This window comes from Ursus maritimus, unplaced genomic scaffold (assembly GCF_017311325.1).
Source record: "Ursus maritimus isolate PB19 unplaced genomic scaffold, ASM1731132v1 scaffold_12, whole genome shotgun sequence".
Taxonomy (NCBI): Eukaryota; Metazoa; Chordata; class Mammalia; order Carnivora; family Ursidae; genus Ursus; species Ursus maritimus.
Genome location: NW_024423564.1, coordinates 55,914,985 through 55,936,993, shown reverse-complemented (window position 1 = coordinate 55,936,993; position 22,009 = coordinate 55,914,985). Strand labels below are relative to the sequence as shown.

The 22,009-nt window shown below is 34.6% G+C and overlaps 2 protein-coding genes and 1 pseudogene across 14 annotated transcripts in view; all 3 read left to right on the top strand.

Annotated features, from left to right (window-relative positions):
• Positions 1-22,009, top strand: part of FGGY (FGGY carbohydrate kinase domain containing) — a 503,109-nt gene that overhangs the window by 377,003 nt on the left and 104,097 nt on the right. The window lies entirely within an intron of this gene.
• Positions 673-1,637, top strand: LOC103663086 (olfactory receptor 6C76-like). The gene is given in 3 exon segments (XM_008690806.2): positions 673-868; positions 871-1,116; positions 1,119-1,637. Coding segments are annotated over 3 exon segments (930 nt in total). The 3' UTR covers positions 1,607-1,637.
• Positions 9,130-16,461, top strand: LOC103663085 (annotated as a pseudogene).

Below are 22,009 nucleotides of genomic sequence, written 5' to 3'. Positions count from 1 at the left end.
AAACATCTTGAAAAAATTGTAGAAACTATTTTAAAAAGCAAACTTCAAATGTTTTATTTTAAGAAAACTCATTAGAACATGTGGTCATTAATAAAATATTTTAATAGAAATAAAATAATATATTTTATAGTTTTCATACACATATGATGAAATTTTAAAAGAAAATAAAAAATTGGTAAGTGTATTTTTCATATACAGATGTGTTTATTAGATCTATCAAGTGACTCACTCAATGTTAAATGGCTAGGGTCTATAAGGAAATACTGGGTATAAGTTTCTTTGTCCTGGCTCATATATATTTTCAGAATTTAGTACAATTTAGTGGCTAATTTATTGGTCCATTTTATGTCTTATATATTTCTTTTTTTTTTTTAAGATTTTATTTATTTATTCGACAGAGATAGAGACAGCCAGCGAGAGAGGGAACACAAGCAGGGGGAGTGGGAGAGGAAGAAACAGGCTCATAGCGGAAGAGCCTGACGTGGGGCTCGATTCCATAACGCGGGGATCACGCCCTGAGCCGAAGGCAGACGCTTAACCGCTGTGCCACCCAGGCGCCCCTGTCTTATATATTTCTTAAGCCAGCAGAAGTGATAAAAAAAAATCCTAGACTCACAAAAATCATTGTTTCTTGTTTGCATTTACAGATCTGGAAGAAGTCAGCAATAAGAAATGAAAAATCAAACATCTGTGAAAGAGTTCATTCTTCTGGGATTAACAGATGACCCAGAGCTAAATATTTTGATTTTTCTATTTCTATTTTTCACTTATATACTGAGTATAACTGGAAACCTGACAATTATCGCCCTCACTCTGATAGATCCTCACCTTAAAACTCCCATGTATTTCTTCCTTAGGAATTTCTCTTTTCAAAAATCTCATTCACAACAGTTTGTATTCCTAGATTTCTGGTCAGCATTATAACAGGAGATATGACCATTTCCTATAATTCTTGCATGGCACAGGTGTTTTTCTTCATACTCCTTGGTTCAACAGAATTTTTTCTTTTGACTGCTATGTCTTGTGATCGGTATGTAGCTACCTGTAAGCCATTGCATTACACAACAATAATGAACAGCAGAGTCTGCAACCAGCTTATAATTAGCTCTTGGCTGGCTGATTTCTCATTATCTTTCCACCTGTGATCATGGGACTTCAACTGGATTTCCGTGACTCCAACATCATTGATCACTTCACATGTGACTCTTCTCCTATGCTATGGATCTCCTGCACAGACACAGCATTCCTAGAACTCATGGGATTCTTCCTGGCAGTATTCACGCTCATGGTAACCTTAGTATTAGTGGTCATTTCCTATGTATTCATCCTTAAAACAATTCTGAGAATCCCCTCTGCTGAGCAAAGGAAAAAGGCCTTTTCCACTTGTTCTTCACATATGATTGTTGTCTCTATTTCTTATGGAAGTTGCATTTTCATGTATGTCAAAACTTCAGCAAAAGAAGGAGTGGCTTTGACCAAGGGTATAGCTGTGCTCAATACCTCTGTTTCCCCAGTGCTAAATCCTTTTATTTACTCCCTAAGGAACCAGCAGGTAAAGCAGTCCTTTAAGAACTTAGCCAACAAATGCTTCTCAAATAAATTGTAATCATAAAGAAATTCATGACCTCAATTTTAAATGGAACCTATGTCTAACACAATATTAACATTGTTATATTTCTCCAACCACTATGATATTCAACTTCCTTTCCTTCAGCTCTTATTCACCATTTATTCTATTTTGGCCTCACTCAGTTCAACTTTCTTTTTACATTTACATGCTCTGAAAATTTTCTAAGCGTGAGTGATTTGATGTCATGTAAATGAGGATAACACTTAACAAGAAGGCCAGAATTTAGTTTTAACAATCATTGAAAGAACTTTCTCTTTGCACACCAATCAAAAGCTAGATAAAATTCTAAGTAATTCTAAAAAGTTATTTCTCCCAGTGCACGAGCACTGAGTATTAATGTAATTCCATCTGTGAGGTAAATCTCCTACCTCTAGTGTGCTTTTATTTGTCCTTGTATCTCCTAGGGTTTTTATATTATAAATGTTGATCTATGCTATTTGGGGCACAGGCGTTATATCTTCATTGTGAATTTTATCCTTTAATATTATAACATATCTTGTTTAATGTCTTTTCCAGACTAAATTCCAAATTTACTACAAGTATGGCATTGCCATTTCTGTAAAATCCCAATATTTTCACCACAAGCATTTTGAGTGAACTACACTGATGATTATTCCACAGCCCATTACTTTCTTTTAATTTGCTGATGCTGAGCTGAAGCTTATCTGACACTCCCCTGGAAACAACCTGGTTTCCTGTGATCCAATTTCCTCTTTTTTTATTTTTATTTTTTTGAAAATTAAAACCATGTGTTTTCTATCTCCCAGGTAGTTCTCAAAATTTCTGGCACACTGATGGCTCCCTAAAATGTTTTCTAGTATTCATATGGTTTCATTATCTTAAAAATGGAAAATACATCTTTCAGAATTTTTATGGACATTGGAGGGTGTGGATTTAAGCATGTTTGCACTATCTAAAACTTGACATAAATCTTTCCTACAAGAAGTTCTTAATTATTGCTCTACGGTTACAAGAATAAAACTTAATTTAGTATTTGTCCACTTGCTTCTTTCCTGTCCTCTCCCACAAGCAATGCATGAAATCATTTAACTTACCATCAGAGCATTTTTCCTTAATATTTATTTGAATTCTCAGTGCTTTGGTTCTCTTTTCTCACCGTAAAAAGTTCTTCTAATAAGTGTTTACAGAAACAGGTAACACATAATCAAAAACAGGTGAAAACTAAATTCTGAGAGCATGAATGTCTAAAACATCTGTGATATTTACAACTGTGTCTCAGCAAAAATATTTACTATATCTGCTTGTAAAAAGTGTTTCACTCAATTTGATAGTAACTTTTTTAAAATAATTTTTATTTTTTATATTAGTCACCATACAGTACATCCCCAGTTTTTGATGCAATGTTCCATGATTCATTATTTGCATATAAACCCAGTGCACCATGCAATACGTGTCCTCCTTAATACCCATCACCGGCCTATCCCAATCCCCCACCCCCCTGCTCTCTGAAGCCCTCAGTTTGTTTCCCAGAGTCCACAGTTAGAACTGGGAAGTACAGGGGACTCTCTTCTTAGGCATCATAGATGTGAATTTTCCACCTACTCCAGAATTATGTTTTTATTTCTTTCTTTGCTTTACAAAGCTTTTCATTTTTCCAGTTGTTGCTTTGGAGATTCTATGTAAATCTAAATATTTGCTTTGCATCTATTGATGCAGGTACTACTCAGACAGTGTGGTGTTCAATAAAGTCCTGATGCTTCAATGCATACAGGCAGAGAGAACTAGTGTACTAGCTAGTGTTTAAAACCAATTATCAGAAAACAATACACAGACATAAATGTTACTAATATAATTTACAAATAATAATAAAACATTCAATAAACTTAATTGGAAATTCTATGTACAAAACTGATTTTCACAGAATGATTTCATTGATTTTTTCCAAACTCATCTCCATAACTAATCTAAGTTTGCATATCAACCACAATTTAACAAATGCAGTTAAATTTAACACTGCAGCACTCAAATGCACAATTATAGTCAGAAGTTTCAATACACTTAGTAATTAATATAGAAGGTTAAAAAAAAAACAATAAGGATGTGGAAGAGTTGAACAATCTTATCAACCAAATTGACCTTATTGAGATTTTCAGAACATTCCATCCAACATCAACAGAATACTTACTCTTTCCAGTATTACACAAAACGTTATCATAATAGATCATAACCAGAGTGACAAAAGAGTCTCAATAAGTTTACGACATTCAAGTCATGCCTAGTATATTTACTGAACACTATGTAATTAACTTACAAATCAATTATGGAAAGATATCTGGGAAATCCACTAATATTTGGAAACTAACATATATATAATCCCTGGGTTGAAGGAAATCAAAGAAAAATTAAAATGCCATGTGAACAAAATAAACATAAAATTACAACATAACAAAATTTGTGGGATGCAGCTAAAGAAACTTAAGACTCTAAAATTAGGAAAGAAGAAAATCCTCAGATCAATGACCTCAGCTTCCACCTCAATCAGCTATCAAAATAGTACAGCAAATTTAACTCAGAGTAACCAGATGAAAGGGAATAATAAAGACCAATGTGGAAATCAGTGAAATAGAAAACAGAAAAATAAGAAAATATCAACAAAACCAAATTTGATTTCTTGAAAATATCATCAAAATTGATAAATTTTTAGCTAGATTGATGAGGAAAAATACAGAGTAGATACAAATTACCATTATCAGAGAAGACCAAGTCATATCACTGATATTCTACAGTTATTGAGCAAATAATATGGAGGTTTTTGAACAACTTTATGTCAATTAATTAAAAAACATAATGAAATGGAAAAACAACAAAATTCTGTTCAAGAAAAAAAACCCCAATAAATCCCATTCAAGAAACAAAATTGATGACAGGTCTATATCTAGTGTAGAAATTGAACTTATAATTAAGAAATATCTCACAAAGTAAATACCACATTCACCAGTGATTGCTACAAAATATTTAAGGAAGCAATACTAATAATTGTACACAACTGTCCCAGAATATATTGCAGTAGGGAATACTATCCAACTTATCCTATGAGAATAGAATTACCCGGAGAGCAAAATCAGGAAATAGATATTATTAGGAAAATATAGTAACAAATCTCACTTGTGAACAAGCTGTAAATATTTAAAATAATGGCAAATAAATCTAGAAATATATAAAAAGTTTAATTAATTTTGATCAAGTGAAGTTTTTCTTAATAGTTGCAGAACAATGTCCAATATGCATATCTAATAAAAACTCTCAGAATGCACTTGCGATGAGCACTGGGTGTTGTATGTAAGTGTTGGATCACTAAATTGTACACCTGAAACTAATATTACACTGTAAAAGAAACAAAAACAAAAAACACTCAATGAATAGATCTAATAAGTGGCAAATACCAAAGGACATCCAAAATATAGTTTAAAAAGAAGAAAAAGAAAGAAAGAAAAAAGAAAAAATAATTAAACTACAGCTAACATCTTAATTCATTCTGAAAGTCTGAACAATCTGATGCTAAGAAAAAGAATAAGGCCAGGATGGTCACTCTTGCTACATCTACTTAATATTATACAGTAGATTCTGGGGAACCTGGGTAGCTCAATCGGTTAAGCATCAGACTCTTGGTTTTGGCTCAGGTCATGATCTCAAGGTTATGAGATCAAGCCTTGCATCAGGCTCCACACTCAGCGGGGAGTCTCCCTGAGATTACCTGACTCCCTCTCCCTCTGCCCCTCCATCCCATGCTGTCTCTCTAAAATAAGTAAGTAAGTAAGTAAATCTTCAAAAAATATGTATTGTATGGTAGGTTCTAATTTATATAATGAAGTTTTAAAAAGGGAAAAAGCATTCAGACTAAAAGGAAGAAGCAAAAGATTTTATTTATGCAGACAACATAAGCACCTTTATAGAAAATCATATTGACTTCATGTTTCAGCTCCATCTTTTAGAGTTTGAAAGTCATCACTTCTGCCTTATAAAGGTCAATAACTTTACTTGAACCCATGGTAGAAGTGAAGTTGCAAATAAATGGCACACTGAAATCTAGAGACACAGGAAAATCCAGAGTCCCAGTTGATATCTAATTTCACAGAGCATAAGTCACAGGAACCATATGTAGGTAGGAACACTAATAATAGTAATTTTGGCAAATTCCTGGACACTGAGTGGTTCCTCAAGTTGAAGAACCAAGAAAGATCTTCTCTTGACTTAGGCAAGGATATGGAAGAGTAACTATTCTGAAAAAATCCCAGGATATTCTTCACATAAAGACCAACACTCCAAGGGAAAAGATTTTACCAGAAACACTTATGAAGGCCTAGGAACACAGGCTCACTAAAGACTGAGATTTAATCATAAGATTATAGAATGCTACCCCTCTGCCACAATTTACAACCATACCAACATATATCAAAGTATCTCCACCAATATACTTGATAATTTCAAAGGGGAACTTTATGATGGAGAGACCTGGAAGATACCCATTAACCAAGTTAACGAAGTTAACATCAGTAATAAGATGTAGATATCATATACTCCCTGATACAATACACTGAAAAGGCCATACCACCTCTATGGCATTCTCCACAAAATGTATAACCTTGATATAATCAGGAGAAAACAGCAGACAAACAAAATTGGGAGGCATTCTATAAAATACCTGATCAGTACTCTTCAAATACATTAAGGTCATGAAAAACAAGGAAAGACTTAGGAAATTTCACACACTGGAGAAAACTAAGGAATGTGATCTCTAATACAATGAAGATTCAGGATTTGATCCTCAGCAAGTAAAGAACATGGACAGAAAAACTGATGAGAATCCAAATAAAAACTGTCCTTCAATTATTTGTATTGTACCAAAGCTAATTTCTTAGTTTTGATAATATTCTATGGTTATATAAGACACTGCACTTAGAGGAAGCTGAGCAAAATATATAAACAAATTCTGTACTACTTTTGCAAGTTTTCTAAATATGAAATTATTGCAAAATGAAGCTCTTTTTAAAATCCTATATTTAATCCTATCTTCCTAAATGCAAGAAACCATCCTACTAGCCATGTACAACCTCATAAAATGGTACATGCTATGGCTACACCATCGCCCTCTTATTCAGATATGTCTTTTAATTCCTTATTGATGAAAAAGAATTTAAATTACGTAGACATAATAGTTACTTTATTTCTAACCAGCTCACAGATTTTAAGATCATTTTGAAGGGCACTGTTCAATAATTCTCTATCTTATAGAGTCAAGTATAATTATATCAAGTTAGCCCCTGAGGAATATTTCTATTGTGGAGTCAACAGTGAAACTGTCTCACACATATCTTAAAGAATCAGTTTTCAGGTAGCTGAGGCAGGCTTCAAAACCACATTGTGTTAGCTACTGAACTATTCTGCCTTTTGGGGTTATAATTACTTTTAATATATACTAGCACAGAGAAGTCAGATTATAGAAAAAAATCTATAAATACTCCATGACATATACTCCTTTTTAGTTCTTCCATAAATTTAGAATAATGGTTTCTTAAGGATACAAAAATACTAATTCAAAGAGATACGTGCCCCTCAATGTTTACTGCAGCATTATCAACAATAGCCAAATTATGGAGAGAGCCAAGATGTCCACCAACTGATGAATGGATAAAGAGTGGTATAGATATACAATGGAATATTCCTCAGCCATCAAAAAGAATGAAATCTTGCCATTTCCAATGATGTGGATTGAGCTAGGAAGTATTATGCTATGCAAAATAACTCAACGAAAGACATCATATGATTTCACTCATATGTGGAATTTAAGAAACAAAACAAATAAACATGTTGAGGACAGAAAGAGAGGCAAATCAAGAAACAGACTATAGAGAACAAACTGATGGTTACCAGAGGGGTGGTGTGTGGAAGGCTGGGTTAAATGGATGATGGGGATCAAGGAGGGCACTGGTGATGAGAATTAGGCATTGTATGCAAGTGATGAATCACTAAATTTTACATCTGAAACTAATATTGTACTGTATGTTAACTAACGGAATTTAAACAAAAACTTGGATTGAATAACAGTTTCTTGAACTTTCCTAGGATTATTTCTTTACCATGACATATACAGGTAGATGATAGATGATAGATAGATGATAGATGATGATGATAGATAGATAGACAGATAGATAGATAGATAGATAGATATAGATAGATGATAGATAGATAGATAGATAGATAGATAGATAGATAGATAGATAGATAATAGATAGGTAGGCAGATAAAATTTCCTTTCACAGTGTTTGGAAAACTGTTTCCACCAGGTATTACTTTATCTGCATCTTTCAAAGCAGAGGTGTGAGAGACTAGAACCATCCTAAGGGAAAATACTTTTATAAGACCCTATATATGTTTGTGAGAGAAGCTGTTAGCATGTGCTAAGGTGTGTTGTTTGTTTACTATAGAAGAAAGAGTCAAATAGGTAAGACATACAAGTCAGAAAGAGATTTTTAAATATGTTACAGATAAATAATATCCAACATTTTTTATTTCTTTTTTTTTTTTTAAAGATTTTATTTATTTATTCGACAGAGATAGAGAGAGCCAGCGAGAGAGGGAACACAAGCAGGGGGAGTGGGAGAGGAAGAAGCAGGCTCATAGTGGAAGAGCCTGATGTGGGGCTCGATCCCATAACGCCGGGATCACGCCCTGAGCCGAAGGCAGACGCTTAACCGCTGTGCCACCCAGGCGCCCCAACATTTTTTATTTCTATATTTTTTGTTTTGATAATTACTTTTTTATCAAATATTTTGAATATAGTTGACACACAATGTTACATTAATTTCACATAACTTAGTGATGCGACAAGTTTATACATTACGCTATGTTTTCCACAAGTGTAGCTACCATCTGTCCCATTACATTGCTATTACAATATCATTAACTGCATTCCTTCTGCTGTGCTTTTTATTCCCATGACTTATTCATACCATAACTGAAAGGTTGTCTCTCCTTCTCCCCTCACCCTTTTAGCCCAGCCCCCCACCCCTCCCCCTCTGGCAACCAGCAGTTTGTTCTCCATACTTATTATAGATCCGATTCTGTTTTTTGTTCATTTATTTATTTGTTGTTTGTTGTTGTTGTTTTTAGATTTCACTTATGAGTGGAATCATATGATATTTGTCTTTCTCATTTGTCTGATTTAATTCACTTAGCATAATACCCACTAGGTCCAACCACGTTGTCACAAATAGCAAGATTTCATTTTTTGTGGCTGAGTAATATTCCATTGTATATTATTATTTCTCTTTTTCAGGGTAGATACTGCATTTTCAGAAGAGCTTTATACTGAAATATATGAGAATACAATGAGTTAATGTAGGAATAGTAAATTAATATATAATAAATAATAGAGTTTTAAAAAATATTTAGTTTCTATATACCACAAAATCATTTTTCTCTGAGAGAAAAAGACAACAATGATTTTTTTAAGTGTGTGAATATTTTGTTTACTGGTGTCATAGCTTTCTTATTTCTTCACCTAATTTACAGCTAAAATAAAGAATACAGTAATAAAGAAGGAAAGTAATAAGAAATTACACAGAAGTAACAGAGTTTATTCTTCCTGAGTTGACAAATCACTCAGGGTGACAAGCTGTAGTTCTCATATATCATCTTGTTACCTACATGCTAAGTGTGCTAAGTGTGACTGGGAACCTGATTATTATCACAAACAATCACCCTTTCAGATCTCTACCTGCCGACTTCAATGTACTTCTCTCAGAACTTCTCATTTCTAAAAGTATAATTCAAGTCTGTCTGCCTTTCAGATTCTTTGTTACCCCTGTGACAGAGGATAGAACCATTCCCTACAATGGTTATGTGGTTCAGCCACCATAGTCACTAGGCTATACATTATATTCCCAGGATGTGTTTATCTTATAACTGGGAGTTTGTACCTTTTGACCACCTTCACCCATTACCCACATTTCTATCCCCTGCCACTGGCAATCATCAATCTGCTCTCTATATCTATGAGTTTGTTTTGTTTTGTTTTGTAGTTGAGATTCCCACATATACGTGAGATCATACTGTATTTGTCTTCTTCTGTCTGACATATAACTTAGCACAATGCACTCAAGGTCCATCCATATTGTTGCAAACGGCATGATTTCTTTATTATAGCTGAGTAATATTCCATTCCATATATATATCACATTTTCTTTATCCATTCATCCATCCATGGACTCTTAGATTGCTATTATGTCTTGGTTATTATCAATAATGTTGCAATAAACATGGGAGTGCAGACATCATTTCAAGTTAATGTTTTTATGTCCTCCAGATAAATACCCAAAAGTAAAATTGCTGGATCATAGGGTAGTTCTTTTTAGTTTTCTGAAGACCCTCCATATGGTTTTCCATAGTGGCTGCACCAATTTACATTCACACCAATAGTGCACAAGTGTGCCCTTTTATCTATATCCTCTCCAACACTTGTTATTTCTTGTATTTTTGAAAATAGCTCTTCTTTTTTTTTATGTTTCATTTCTTTTATTTTTTTTATTTTTTAATTTTTTTTTATTATAGTATGTTAGTCACCATACAATACATCCCTGGTTTCTGATGTAAAGTTTGATGATTCATTAGTTACATATAACACCCAGTACACCATGCAATACGTGCCCTCCTTACTACCCATCACCAGCCTATCCCATTCCCCCACCCCCATCCCCTCTGAAGCCCTCAGTTTGTTTCTCAGAGTCCATAGTCTCTCATGCTTCATTCCCCCTTTCTTTATCCCTTTCTTCCCCTACCGATCTTCCTAGCTCTTATGTTCCATAGATGAGAGAAATCACATGATAATTGTCTTTCTCTGCTTGACTTATTTCACTTAGCATTATCTCCTTCAGTGCCGTCCATGTTGCAGCAAATGTTGAGAAATCGTTCTTTCTGATAGCTGAGTAATATTCCATTGTATATATGGACCACAACTTCTTAATCCAGTCATCTGTTGAAGGGCATCTCGGTTCCTTCCATGATTTAGCTATTGTGGACAATGCTGCTATGAACATTGGGTTGCATATGGCCGATCCCTTCCTACATTGTCGGTGGGAATGCAAGTTGGTACAGCCACTCTGGAAAACAGTGTGGAGGTTCCTTAAAAAGTTAAAAATTGAGCTACCCTATGACCCAGCCATTGCACTACTGGGTATTTACCCCAAAGATACAGACGTAGTGAAAATAGCTCTTCTAACAAATATGTGATCTCATTGCAGTTTTGATTTCCATTTTCCTGTGATTGGTACTGTTGAGCACCTTTTCATGAACCTGTTGGGTTATTCGTAGGTCTTCTTTAGAAAAATATCTATTCCGTTTGTCTTCCTGTTTTTAATTGGATTGTTTCTTTGTCTGCTATAGAGTTGTAGGTGTTCTTTATTTATTTTGGATATTAACTCCTTATCAGATATATGATTTGCAAATATTTTCTCCCATTCCACAGGTTGCCTTTTCATTTTGGTGATTGCTTCTTTTGCTGTGCAAAGCTTTTTTAATCTGATATAGTCCCATTTGTTTATTTTGCTTTTGTTGCTTATGTTTTTGGTGTCATATTCAAAAAATCATTGTCAATACCAATGTCAAGGATTTTTTCCCTATGTCTTCTTTTCCTTGTATGAATCATTCATTAAGACTTTAAGATAATGGACAAAATATTATTTCCAAATGGATTTTTTAAAGACATTCAGTTTTGTGGCTTTTTTTTTCGATGTAACTCAATTGAAAGAAAGAAGAAAGAAAGAAAAGAAAGAAAAAGAAAGAAGAAGAAAGAAAGAAAGAAAGAAAGAAAGAAAGAAAGAAGAAAGAAAGAACGGCAAAGAGAAAGAAGGGAAGCAAAAAAATTCAAATTCAGTTGACTACCACTGAGTATATCCACTGCTTAAAGGTCAGGGTTTCCTGGCTGATATTGGTGTAAAAGGGAAGTAAAATCTCAAGATGGCCTTTTAGGTTTTATCTTGTCTTTACCATTATTGATATGAGACAGTTTACCATAATGCTCCCTTTTATGCAAAGTAACAACTAGTGTTTTAGCTTTGATTTCAGAGTAGGGCACAGACCGCATGGTCTAACATTCCCATGACACCATTAATCAAAGCCTGGACTCCATTTGCTAATGACCTAAAATTAAACTAAAATGTCCATTAATGGGTCCCACATTTTACCTATTCCATCAAAATTCAAGTATGCAAATATTTATTTTAAGAAATCTAATAATCTGCTAATTTAACAACTAAAAATGCATGGTCTTCTCCAAAGAGAACCTCAACTGTACTAAAAAAAAAATACTTCATCCTGTTTGTACTGTAAAATCATCTATGTTGGGATTTTTTTCTAGGAGCATCAATGAGAATATCTTTTCTTTTAAAATAATAATCAGAAAGATAATTTAAGAAATAATCAAGAAAGAGATACTTTTTTCATCAGTATTTCCTTTTACTTCATTCAAAGTCTAATATTATAGGTAGAATTCTATATTCCTCCAATATATAATGGCTCCCAAGGGAACCCAACTAAAAAGTATTGCCAAAATTAATTACATTTGAGATGCACTATTTTTCTGTCTCCAGAGAGGTTTCTGTTAGGTTTCCCTCAAAAACAAACACTCCAGTAATGATATACACTCAAAAACACATAAAATGTGTCTTGCTTCTTTTGAAGAAATGTTTTCTGGAAAACTTATATCACTGAGCAGTATCAGAAAAATCATGAAACACATGACATTTAAATTCCAAAACAAAATATTTTTGAAAGTATGCTCATTGGATTTTCTCATCCTCACAGACTGGATATCTGATTGAGAAATGTATGGTTTGTAACAAAAGGGAATCTGAACAAAATCTTTAAATTTTAAATAATGAATGCACAAATGTGAATTAAGTTTATAAAATGTAAAAATGAAGGAACATTTTTCTATCTAAAACATTGTGCTTCTCTTATTACGCGTAATCAGAAAAATATCTAAATTTAAACTTTGACTTGGACCCATCAAGGACTATCATAAAGTGAGTATGTTTCATCTTAATTGACATTGTTAATTTATCTTTATAAATCATAGAACTCTAACAATTACTCTCTTTGAAATGTATCATGAAAGTATCTTGTTAATTCTTGCATTATTTTCTCTTCCTATAGCTTCCTAAATTTGGCATAGCTGAGCTCATAAATGTATCACACTTGCTTAGGAAGAAGTCAGGTAGCATTTTTTCTTTTAGCCCGACCTAATCTTGTATGACCACCCATCGTCATACCTGCTGCAGGATAACCCCATGTTATTCTCATCTGCACATTCCTAACATTTCATAGTTTGATTTTGTTTTAAATTAGACTATCGTCATAGTTTACTACATTATTGCCAATCTGGTTTCTCTCTTTCTAGCATAGAATCCCCCCCCTTATTTGTGGGGGATGTGTTCCAAGACCCCCAGTGGATTTCTGAAACTATGAATAGTACTGAACCCTATATAGACTGTTTTTTCCCATACATACATACATACATACGATAAAGTTTAATTTATAAATTAGGCACAGTAAGTGATCAATAACAACAATAAAACAAAACAATTATAACAATGTATTGTAAAAATATGTGAGTATGGTCTCTCTCTCAAAATATCTTTTTTTTTTTTTTTTAAGATTTTATTTATTTATGTGACAGAGAGACAGCCAGCGAGAGAGGGAACACAGCAGGGGGAGTGGGAGAGGAAGAAGCAGGCTCATAGCGGAAGAGCCTGATGTGGGACTCGATCCCGGATCGCCAGGATCACGCCCTGAGCCGAAGGCAGACGCTTTAACGACTGCGCTACCCAGGCGCCCCTCTCTCAAAATATCTTATTGTATTATATTCACCCTTCTTCTCTTGATGAGGTGAGATGATTAAATACTTACATGAGATGAAGTGAGGTGAAGATACCCATGTGACATAGCATTAGGCTACTACTGACCTTTTTTTTTTTTAAGATTGTATTTATTTATTTGGCAGAGAGAGAGCAGAAGCAGGGGGAGCGGTGGAGGGAGAGGGAGAAGCAGACCTCCCGCTGAGCAAGGAGCCTGATGTGGGGCTCGATCCCAGGACCCCAGGATCATGACTCGAGCTGAAGGCAGACACTTAAACGACTGAGCCACTCAGAAGTCCTACTAATGACCTTCTGATGAAGGTCAGAAGGAGGGCCTTCTGCTTCGAGACTGCAGTTGAAGGTGGGTAACTGAAACCGTGGAAAACAAAACCATGGATAAGGGAAGACTGCTGTACTGGTAGAAGCACCCCATGCTGAACTACATCGGTAAATATCTTTATTTAGTATTTATTAAGTATCTACCTCACTGGGATTCCAAAACTCTCATTACCTAAAGCTCCCGTTTTGTTGACACACACTGTCTGTTTATCTATCCGGATTGACTAGTTCAGAATAATCAATGCATGAATGCAGAGCTGAACCCATACAGCCAAAGAAATCTCTGGATTTTTGAGGGCATTTTTAATCTGGTATTCATATACATTATTCAATCATTAATTTGTTCCTTAATTCATCAAATAAAATTGAATCAGAATTTGTGTTAAGCACTGGGAATGGTGCAGTTGAAGACACGGAAGTAACCTATCTACATACACTGCTTACACGACCTTGGGCAAGTTACAGAACCACTGTGTACCTCAGGTTCCTCATCTGCAGAGTGAGTCTCTTAGATGGACCTACCAGAAGCATGCTGGGGCACAAAATAAAGCTGTTTAGATCTTTGCCATAATATTAATACTAATGATAATGACAATAATAATAATAATAAAACTTTAAGATATGTTGTATGATTATTAATTACTATTATCTCTGTTCCAATATACTTCTTTTCTTTATCACATCCTTGAAAACTACAGTTTAATAAATAAGAAAATTATCAGATTATTATTTTTGAAAGTGGAGTTTGACAAAAGCTGTCATGCAACAACTGTCTGAAATATATTAATCTTGGATATACAATCTGACTTTTTTCATGTTTATATAATTGACTACATTTAAAAAGTCCAATTTAAACAGCCCTTTATACTATGACCTTGTTTGTTTTATTTTGTTTGTTTTAATAAGGGTTGTCATTGTTTGTGCCAACTTTAGTCAAAGAGTAGCAAACAGGTCAATTTTATATAAGGCTAAAGGAATGGATTTAGTGAATTCATAAACAAGTACTTTTTCTGTTTGATTTTACTATAAATATAAAACAAGACTTTACTAGAAAATATTGCATTCTGACACTAAAAATAAGTTTTTCAATGGCAAAATTAAAAATATAGAATTTTATGGGCATTAAGTTTTCAAAAATAGTATATATTTCAATAACTTTGTTACTTCTATGAATTACTTCCACAATGAAGGTAAGCCAAGTATTTATCATTATTTCTTTTTATGACTGTAAAAAGACTTCCTGTATGTTAAGGAAGTAATTAAAGTATATAGCTGGAAATTAAACATATTTAAATCTCAGTTTTTAAAAATAAAACAGATTAATGTTTCTTACTAAACAAATTCTGATATGAGTTTGCAATTCTAATGAATAATTATTTTTCACTTCTTGAAGAATGCATGCTCTATCATTCTTTGTGCAGAATAAGAGCACTACAAATATATTTGAAATTATTTTCAAGAGCTGACTTCCACTCTTATTTTTATCTACAGAGCTACAGAATCCAGAGTTTAGTCACTGCCAAATAAGACATCACTTAGAGAATTCGTTCTCTGGACTCACCGACACCAGAGTTACACACACTGTGACATTCTTCATGGAGATCACCTACTTATTGAGTGTAAGTCGAAACAAGACCATCGTCATGTTAACACTAGCAAATGTTCATTTGAAGACTCCCAGATTTCTTCCTCAGGAATTCTCTTTCTAGAAATTCTCATCAATATTATTCCAGTTTTTATTATTTTTATCTCAGAAGAGCAGCAGTTTAAACAGGATGAGAGAGTCTCATCAGAGGAGTTCTGATGTGGTCATCCACAGCCATACCCTACAAGGCAACCCAACGCTACCCCGCGCCCTGTATTCCTAGATTTCTGATCAGCATTGCCACAGGAGACACAACCATTTCTTATAATGCTTGCATGACACAAGTATTTCTTTTACTCCTTCTCGGATCAACAGAGTTTTTTCTTCTGGCGGTAATGTCCTATGATCGGTATGTGGCTATCTGCAAACCTCTACGTTACACAACTATCATGAGTAACAAAGTCTGCAACTTTGTTGCAGGTGGTTTCCTTATTATCTTTCCTCCTGTGATGACGGGCCTCCGGCTGGATTGCCGTCCAATATTATTGATCACTTTACTTGTGACTCTTCTCCTATGCTATCCATTGCTTGCACAGACATAACATTTCTAGAGCTCATGGCATTTTTGTTAGCAGTATTCACACTCATGGGAACTTTGGCCTTGGTGATACTCTCTTATACACTCATCCTTAGAACAATTCTGAAGGTCCCTTTCGCCCAGCAGAGGAAAAAGGCCTTTTCCACTTGTGCCTCTCATATGATTGTGGTTTCCATTTCTTATGGGAGTTGCATTTTCATGCACGTAAACACATCTGTGAAAGAAGGTGTGGCTTTGAGCAAAGGTGTAGCTGTACCTAATACCTCTGTTGCTCCCATGCTGAATCCCTTTATTTACACTTTACGGAATCAGCAGGTGAAACGGGCCCTTAAGGACTTCACCAAAAAACTGTTATCAAACAAGCACTAATAATTATGAACCCCGTAGCTAAAACCACAAATAAACCTTACATATATACAAATCATTGTTCTGGGTGGTAGGTACACACATGGATATGAAAGTTCCTGTCATTGCAGCACTTATTTCTAGGGAGGGGACACACACATTAAACAAGCAACATAACAGAAAAGTAAAATTCCTAGTACTTAAGTAAATGACAAATGCTGTGGGGGAAAAAAATGAAATACTTCAAGGAAAGGAGAGAAGAAACCAAATTAAATAGAGTGGTCAAGGGGTACCTGCATGGCTCAGTGGGTTAAGCAACTGACTCTTGATTTTGGCTCAAGTCATGATCTTAGGGTCATGAAATTGAGCCCTGTTTCAGGCTCCATGCAGGTGTGGAGTCTACTTAAGATTCTCTCTCCCCCTTTGCTCTTCCTCCCCACCCCACCCCTGCCCACTCGCATGCAGGCTCTCTAAATAAATAAATGAAAGAAGGAAGGAAAGAAGGTAGGAAGGAAGGAAGAAAGGAATGAATGAATGAATGAAGTGGTCAAAGATTTCAGTCATTTTAGAGCTCCTTTTTATTTCATTTTTCTTCTTTCAAACGTATTTTTCTATATTCTCTACCTTTTATCTTTTCTGTAGTTTTCCTAGGTCCATACAGTCATCGTCTCATGAATGTCAAACATAGGGAGCCCATGAGATATGGCTCTAACTAAGCATTGTTCTTCACTTTCTAAAGTAGCAAGATCTAGATAACTAATCCAAATTCTACTTGAAAAGAAATGATCAGAAATACAATGCACAGCACTCCACAGTTAATGGATGGAATGGAACCTAACTTCAGGGCTTAGAAAACCATGCTTTATGATTACTTCTAGCAATTAGCTCTGTCTCCTGCCCACTCTTATTCCCTTATGCTATTGAATCAGATATTCAAAAACTGCACAGGGGAAAAAAGCTGATAAACAGTTATCGTCTACTGTGAAAATGATTTATTTCAAGCTGTCTGGTTACTTTTCTACCAACTATGCTCCATCAGAAATATTTGTCTATGTCTTTTCGGATTGTACAGCTCCTGTTAAACAATAAACTGGAATTTCGAGAGGCTGCAGCTGATGGGAAGGGTGTTCTCCTCCCATGAGTGCTATAAACTGGGTTACTCAGAATGCCTGTTTTTACACCACATGGAGTGACCTTAATTAATCGTTTGATATATCATATATCAGAAAAGAGTTAGAGGTGGGAAATCATAAAAATCAGTCCATGAAGTTACTGAAAATCAATCCAGAGTTTGTACACACCTATTTAACAAGCCCATGAAGATCAGAGAACACATTTTTTTGGTACTCTGATGAATAAGGGGAGTTCAAAGACAATCCACTTGCCTGCGCTGTTTTCCAACAATCACTCTAAGTCTCACGTTGTTTAATTAGTAGGAACAAAAATATTGGAATTACACGAAATTCAGGACCCTGAAAACTAAAAAACAAAAAAAGTCAGTATGTGGAAAACCAAAGAAAATAAATATTATAAGGAAATTAATGAAAATAAACAGTAAAGTTGATACGAATTAAAATTACTAAAAAAAGAAACTTCTGCAATTCTAATATAAAAATTTGAGACAAATGTAAATATTTTAATATTATAATATTCCAAGTACAGAAAAAAGAGTAAAATTGTATGCTTACATGATACTAATGCATTATGCTACTACGAGCAATTATATAAAAACACTCCTATTTTTAAATTGTTAGGATATAGTATTAATTAGCAAGTATTCATAAAGCAACAGATAATCTGAATATGTATTTTATCTATGGAAGGAATTGCTGGAAAAACATACAAAGTTCTGAGTGTTGTGCTTTTAAAAATTCCCAACATTTTATTAATATCCTGTTAGGTTCATGAACCTTAGATGAATAAGCCATTCATGTAAAGTATTGTGTGTGTGTGTGTGTGTGTGTGTGTGTGTGTGTGTATTCACACACTGTACTTTATTAGTGTATGGCCAAGTTTACTTACCAGAGCACACAGTGGAAGGACCTGAAAACCTTAATAAATTGAATGACTAGGCTCTGTGCTTGATACATGTTTTGAGTTTTGATACCTAAAATCAGATTCTGTAATCCTCTATTTCTGTAGAAAATTGATACAGAGTATCACATAAAATGATTGAGAAGGGTTAAAAATAATTTTCTAACCTCAAGCATCAGGGTAACTATTAAAATGTTTAGAATAATAGAATTTTCCATGTAGAGGGGATTATAGATATATTCTCCTGCAGGGGTAGCAAATGAAAGAGACATGCCACTAACCTCCCTTTCCCGCAGCTATAGCAAATCATTGCAAATAAGTTCTAATGTTACTTATGCCTCGAAGAGTGAGGATCTGACCTCAGAATCCTTCTCAACTTGCTGCCAATACCATAAGAGTTGACCTACGAGATGAGATTCATTTGTACCCCTGATAAAGTAAACTTTCTCAATTGTGAGATGAAGAAAGTGAAACCCAGAAAGGGAAGGGAATTCTCCAAGGTGACTCAGTGAATCAGAACAAATTGAGATCTACATCCCAGTTCAGTTAATTTTCCATACACCATGCTGCCTACCTGCTTGGTCCTTTCCTGGTCATGGTTCCTAAACTAATTTATGCTTTCCAAACAAAGCAAGCATGCCAAAAACTAGGAGCACATACAATATCAAACCCAGAAAGGAGAGTCATGGTATGTTTATTCCCCCAAGATGAGAAACCGCATCCCTCCCTGATCACCATAAAATGTTTTCTGACAGCCAATTCTCATCCTAAACTAATCACACACATCCTTCTTGCGTCTCAGCCTTATTCTCAATCCCCTGATATGCACTCCTTGCCAGGTATCCAGAAATGACTTTTGCTGAAAGTCTTCAGGACCCTGACACTCCTGCTTACTGTTGCTTATACCTCAAGGTTGTCCAGATAAATCCGGGGGCTGCCTGGGGGTGCACAAATGCTTTAGTGCTTCCTCCCTCTTCCCTGTAGTGCAGCTGTTTGCAGAGCTTCCCAGAGGAAAAAGCCAAAGGGCCCCCTTTTCAGAACTGTGGTGAAAATACATAACATGAGATCTACTCTCTTAAATTTTTAAGTGCACAATACAGTATTGCCAACTGTAGGCACGGTGTTATACAGCAGATGTCCTCCCCACTGCCCCTGGCAACCACCATTCCACTCTCTGTTTCTATGATTTTGACTGGTCTAGGTACCTCATTATAAGTGGAATTATACAGTATTTGTTCTTTTCTGTCTGGCTTATGAAAATTAGCATAATATCTTCAAGGATCATTGATACTGCATTTTATGTATCTAATTTCCTTCCCTTTTAATTCTGCATACTGTTACATTGTATGTGTACACCACATTTCTTTATCCATTCATCTACCAATGGACACTGAGGTTGTTACCATACTTTGGCTATTGTAAATAAGGCTGCAATAAACATATCTCTTTGAGTTTCTGATTTCAATTATTGTGGGTATACCTCCAGAAGTGGATTTGCAAGATTATATGGCAATGCTGTGTTTAGCTACATATAAAAATATATTAAAAATATGCATCCAAGGGTGGGGGGACAGGGGCATTTACGCTCTACCACGCTGGTAAGGGTTGAAAGTATTCATCTTTTGCATGCTGAGTTTGTGTTAAAATAGCCCTTCTTATTAAAGTATGAAACATAAACACCACTACTCTAGAGAAATATGTAAATATGTATGAACATTTTAAGTATGCAAAATTATGATCAGTAACTCCTTTTGTGGAAACTTAACACTCAAAAGGTAATAGGACGACAATGCTGAAATGTATATGTGTGTTCTACACATTCTAATATTACTTATACCAGGAAAAGATTTTTCAAATTATTTATTTATTTATTTATTTATTTATTTATTTATTTATTTATTTATGAGAGCAGGGGAAGTGGTAGAGGGAGAGAATCTTCAAGCAGACTCCCTGCTGACAGGGGGCTCAATCCCGTGACCCATGAGATCACAACTTGAGTGGAAACCAAGAATCCAACACAACCGAATGAGCCACCCAGGCGCCCCCTGGGAAAATTTTAAATGCTCAGTAAAGAGGGATTTGATTCCTCATGGCATATCCATAAACTGAAACCATATTCAGCCATTAAAACTGACACTGGTAATGTTTATGCTAATATCAACTGGTTAACTATTGCTTAAAATGAAGATTTCCTAATTAGGTCTAAAATGCTTAAAATTAAATATATCACATGAAACAACTCCTTTAAATTGAAAATATCCATGTTGTCACTTTTGTTAAATTATACTTGCCTCTACAATGATGATAAAGTCTCTAATAATCCAATTATTAACTAAATATCTGGTTTTGAAGTAATTATTGCTTATACAAAAGCAATTTAAATATCCCAGTTTTCATTTATATAGTATGTTTTAACAAGAAGATACTATTTCAAAGAAGTTTTTTTAGTGTTATATTTATTCACAGTAGAATGAACTGTGCCTAATTTGCTCATTAACAAAGAATAGCTTTGGTGCACATTATATAATAAAATATGTCTTGGGTTTTACACTAACATGTTGAAAATAACATAGAAGCGTAAAGGTGAAATCTGAGTTGCTTCTAATTTTATATATAAACTGGTTATTTATTTATTTTCATTTTCTTTTAAGTAGGCTCCACACCAAGCATGGACCCCAACACGGGGCTTAAACTCACTCCTCGATAGTCTCTACTAGTTTGCCTTTCATACCATAAACTGATTCCCCACAGTGTTAAAAACGATAACAGAGGTCGTAGGAATATGAACATTAGAAAATGTTGGGGTTTTTTTTGTGAAGGTCCCTCCTGCCCCAAATACCAGGTCATCATCCTCCTGGATAATTTACTTAGAATTCTCCTGGGACACAGGTCCTAAAATAAACCAATTAAATACACTCACCAAAGTTGATCTTGTGCATGATTCATCAGTACCCTATTACTATTTTCCCAAAAGTCATTAAGAATTTATCGCAAAGGATGTTTTCCAAAGTAAAAAAAATATATCTGTAGAAAAGCACATTAAAGGTGCTAGGTTTACTTTTTTCCTCAGGAAAATAAATGGAAATGGCCCTCTGTGAAATATGAGAATAGCTTATCAAAAAATAATTCTAAGTTGTTTTTCTTTTATGAATTTATGTGAAGATTTGCTAGTAAGATGGCAGGTGGGATATATCAGGATTCCATGAGAAAATTGTTCCATTAAATATTTTGAGATGAAACATGGTTTTTATGGGAAATATACAGGTTTGTGGGAAGACAGGGAAAGAGAATAGCTTATCAAAAAATAATTCTAAGTTGTTTTTCTTTTATGAATTTATGTGAAGATTTGCTAGTAAGATGGCAGGTGGGATATATCAGGATTCCATGAGAAAATTGTTCCATTAAATATTTTGAGATGAAACATGGTTTTTATGGGAAATATACAGGTTTGTGGGAAGACAGGGAAAACAGTTATTTCTCCATGAAGCATTAGCCTACCACTTGTCTTTTGATTTAACATGATTGAGTACATTAGTTTGCATTCAATATTTCACACTGACCATCAATCTTTTGATAATATGTAAGTATTCTCAGTTTATTTATCT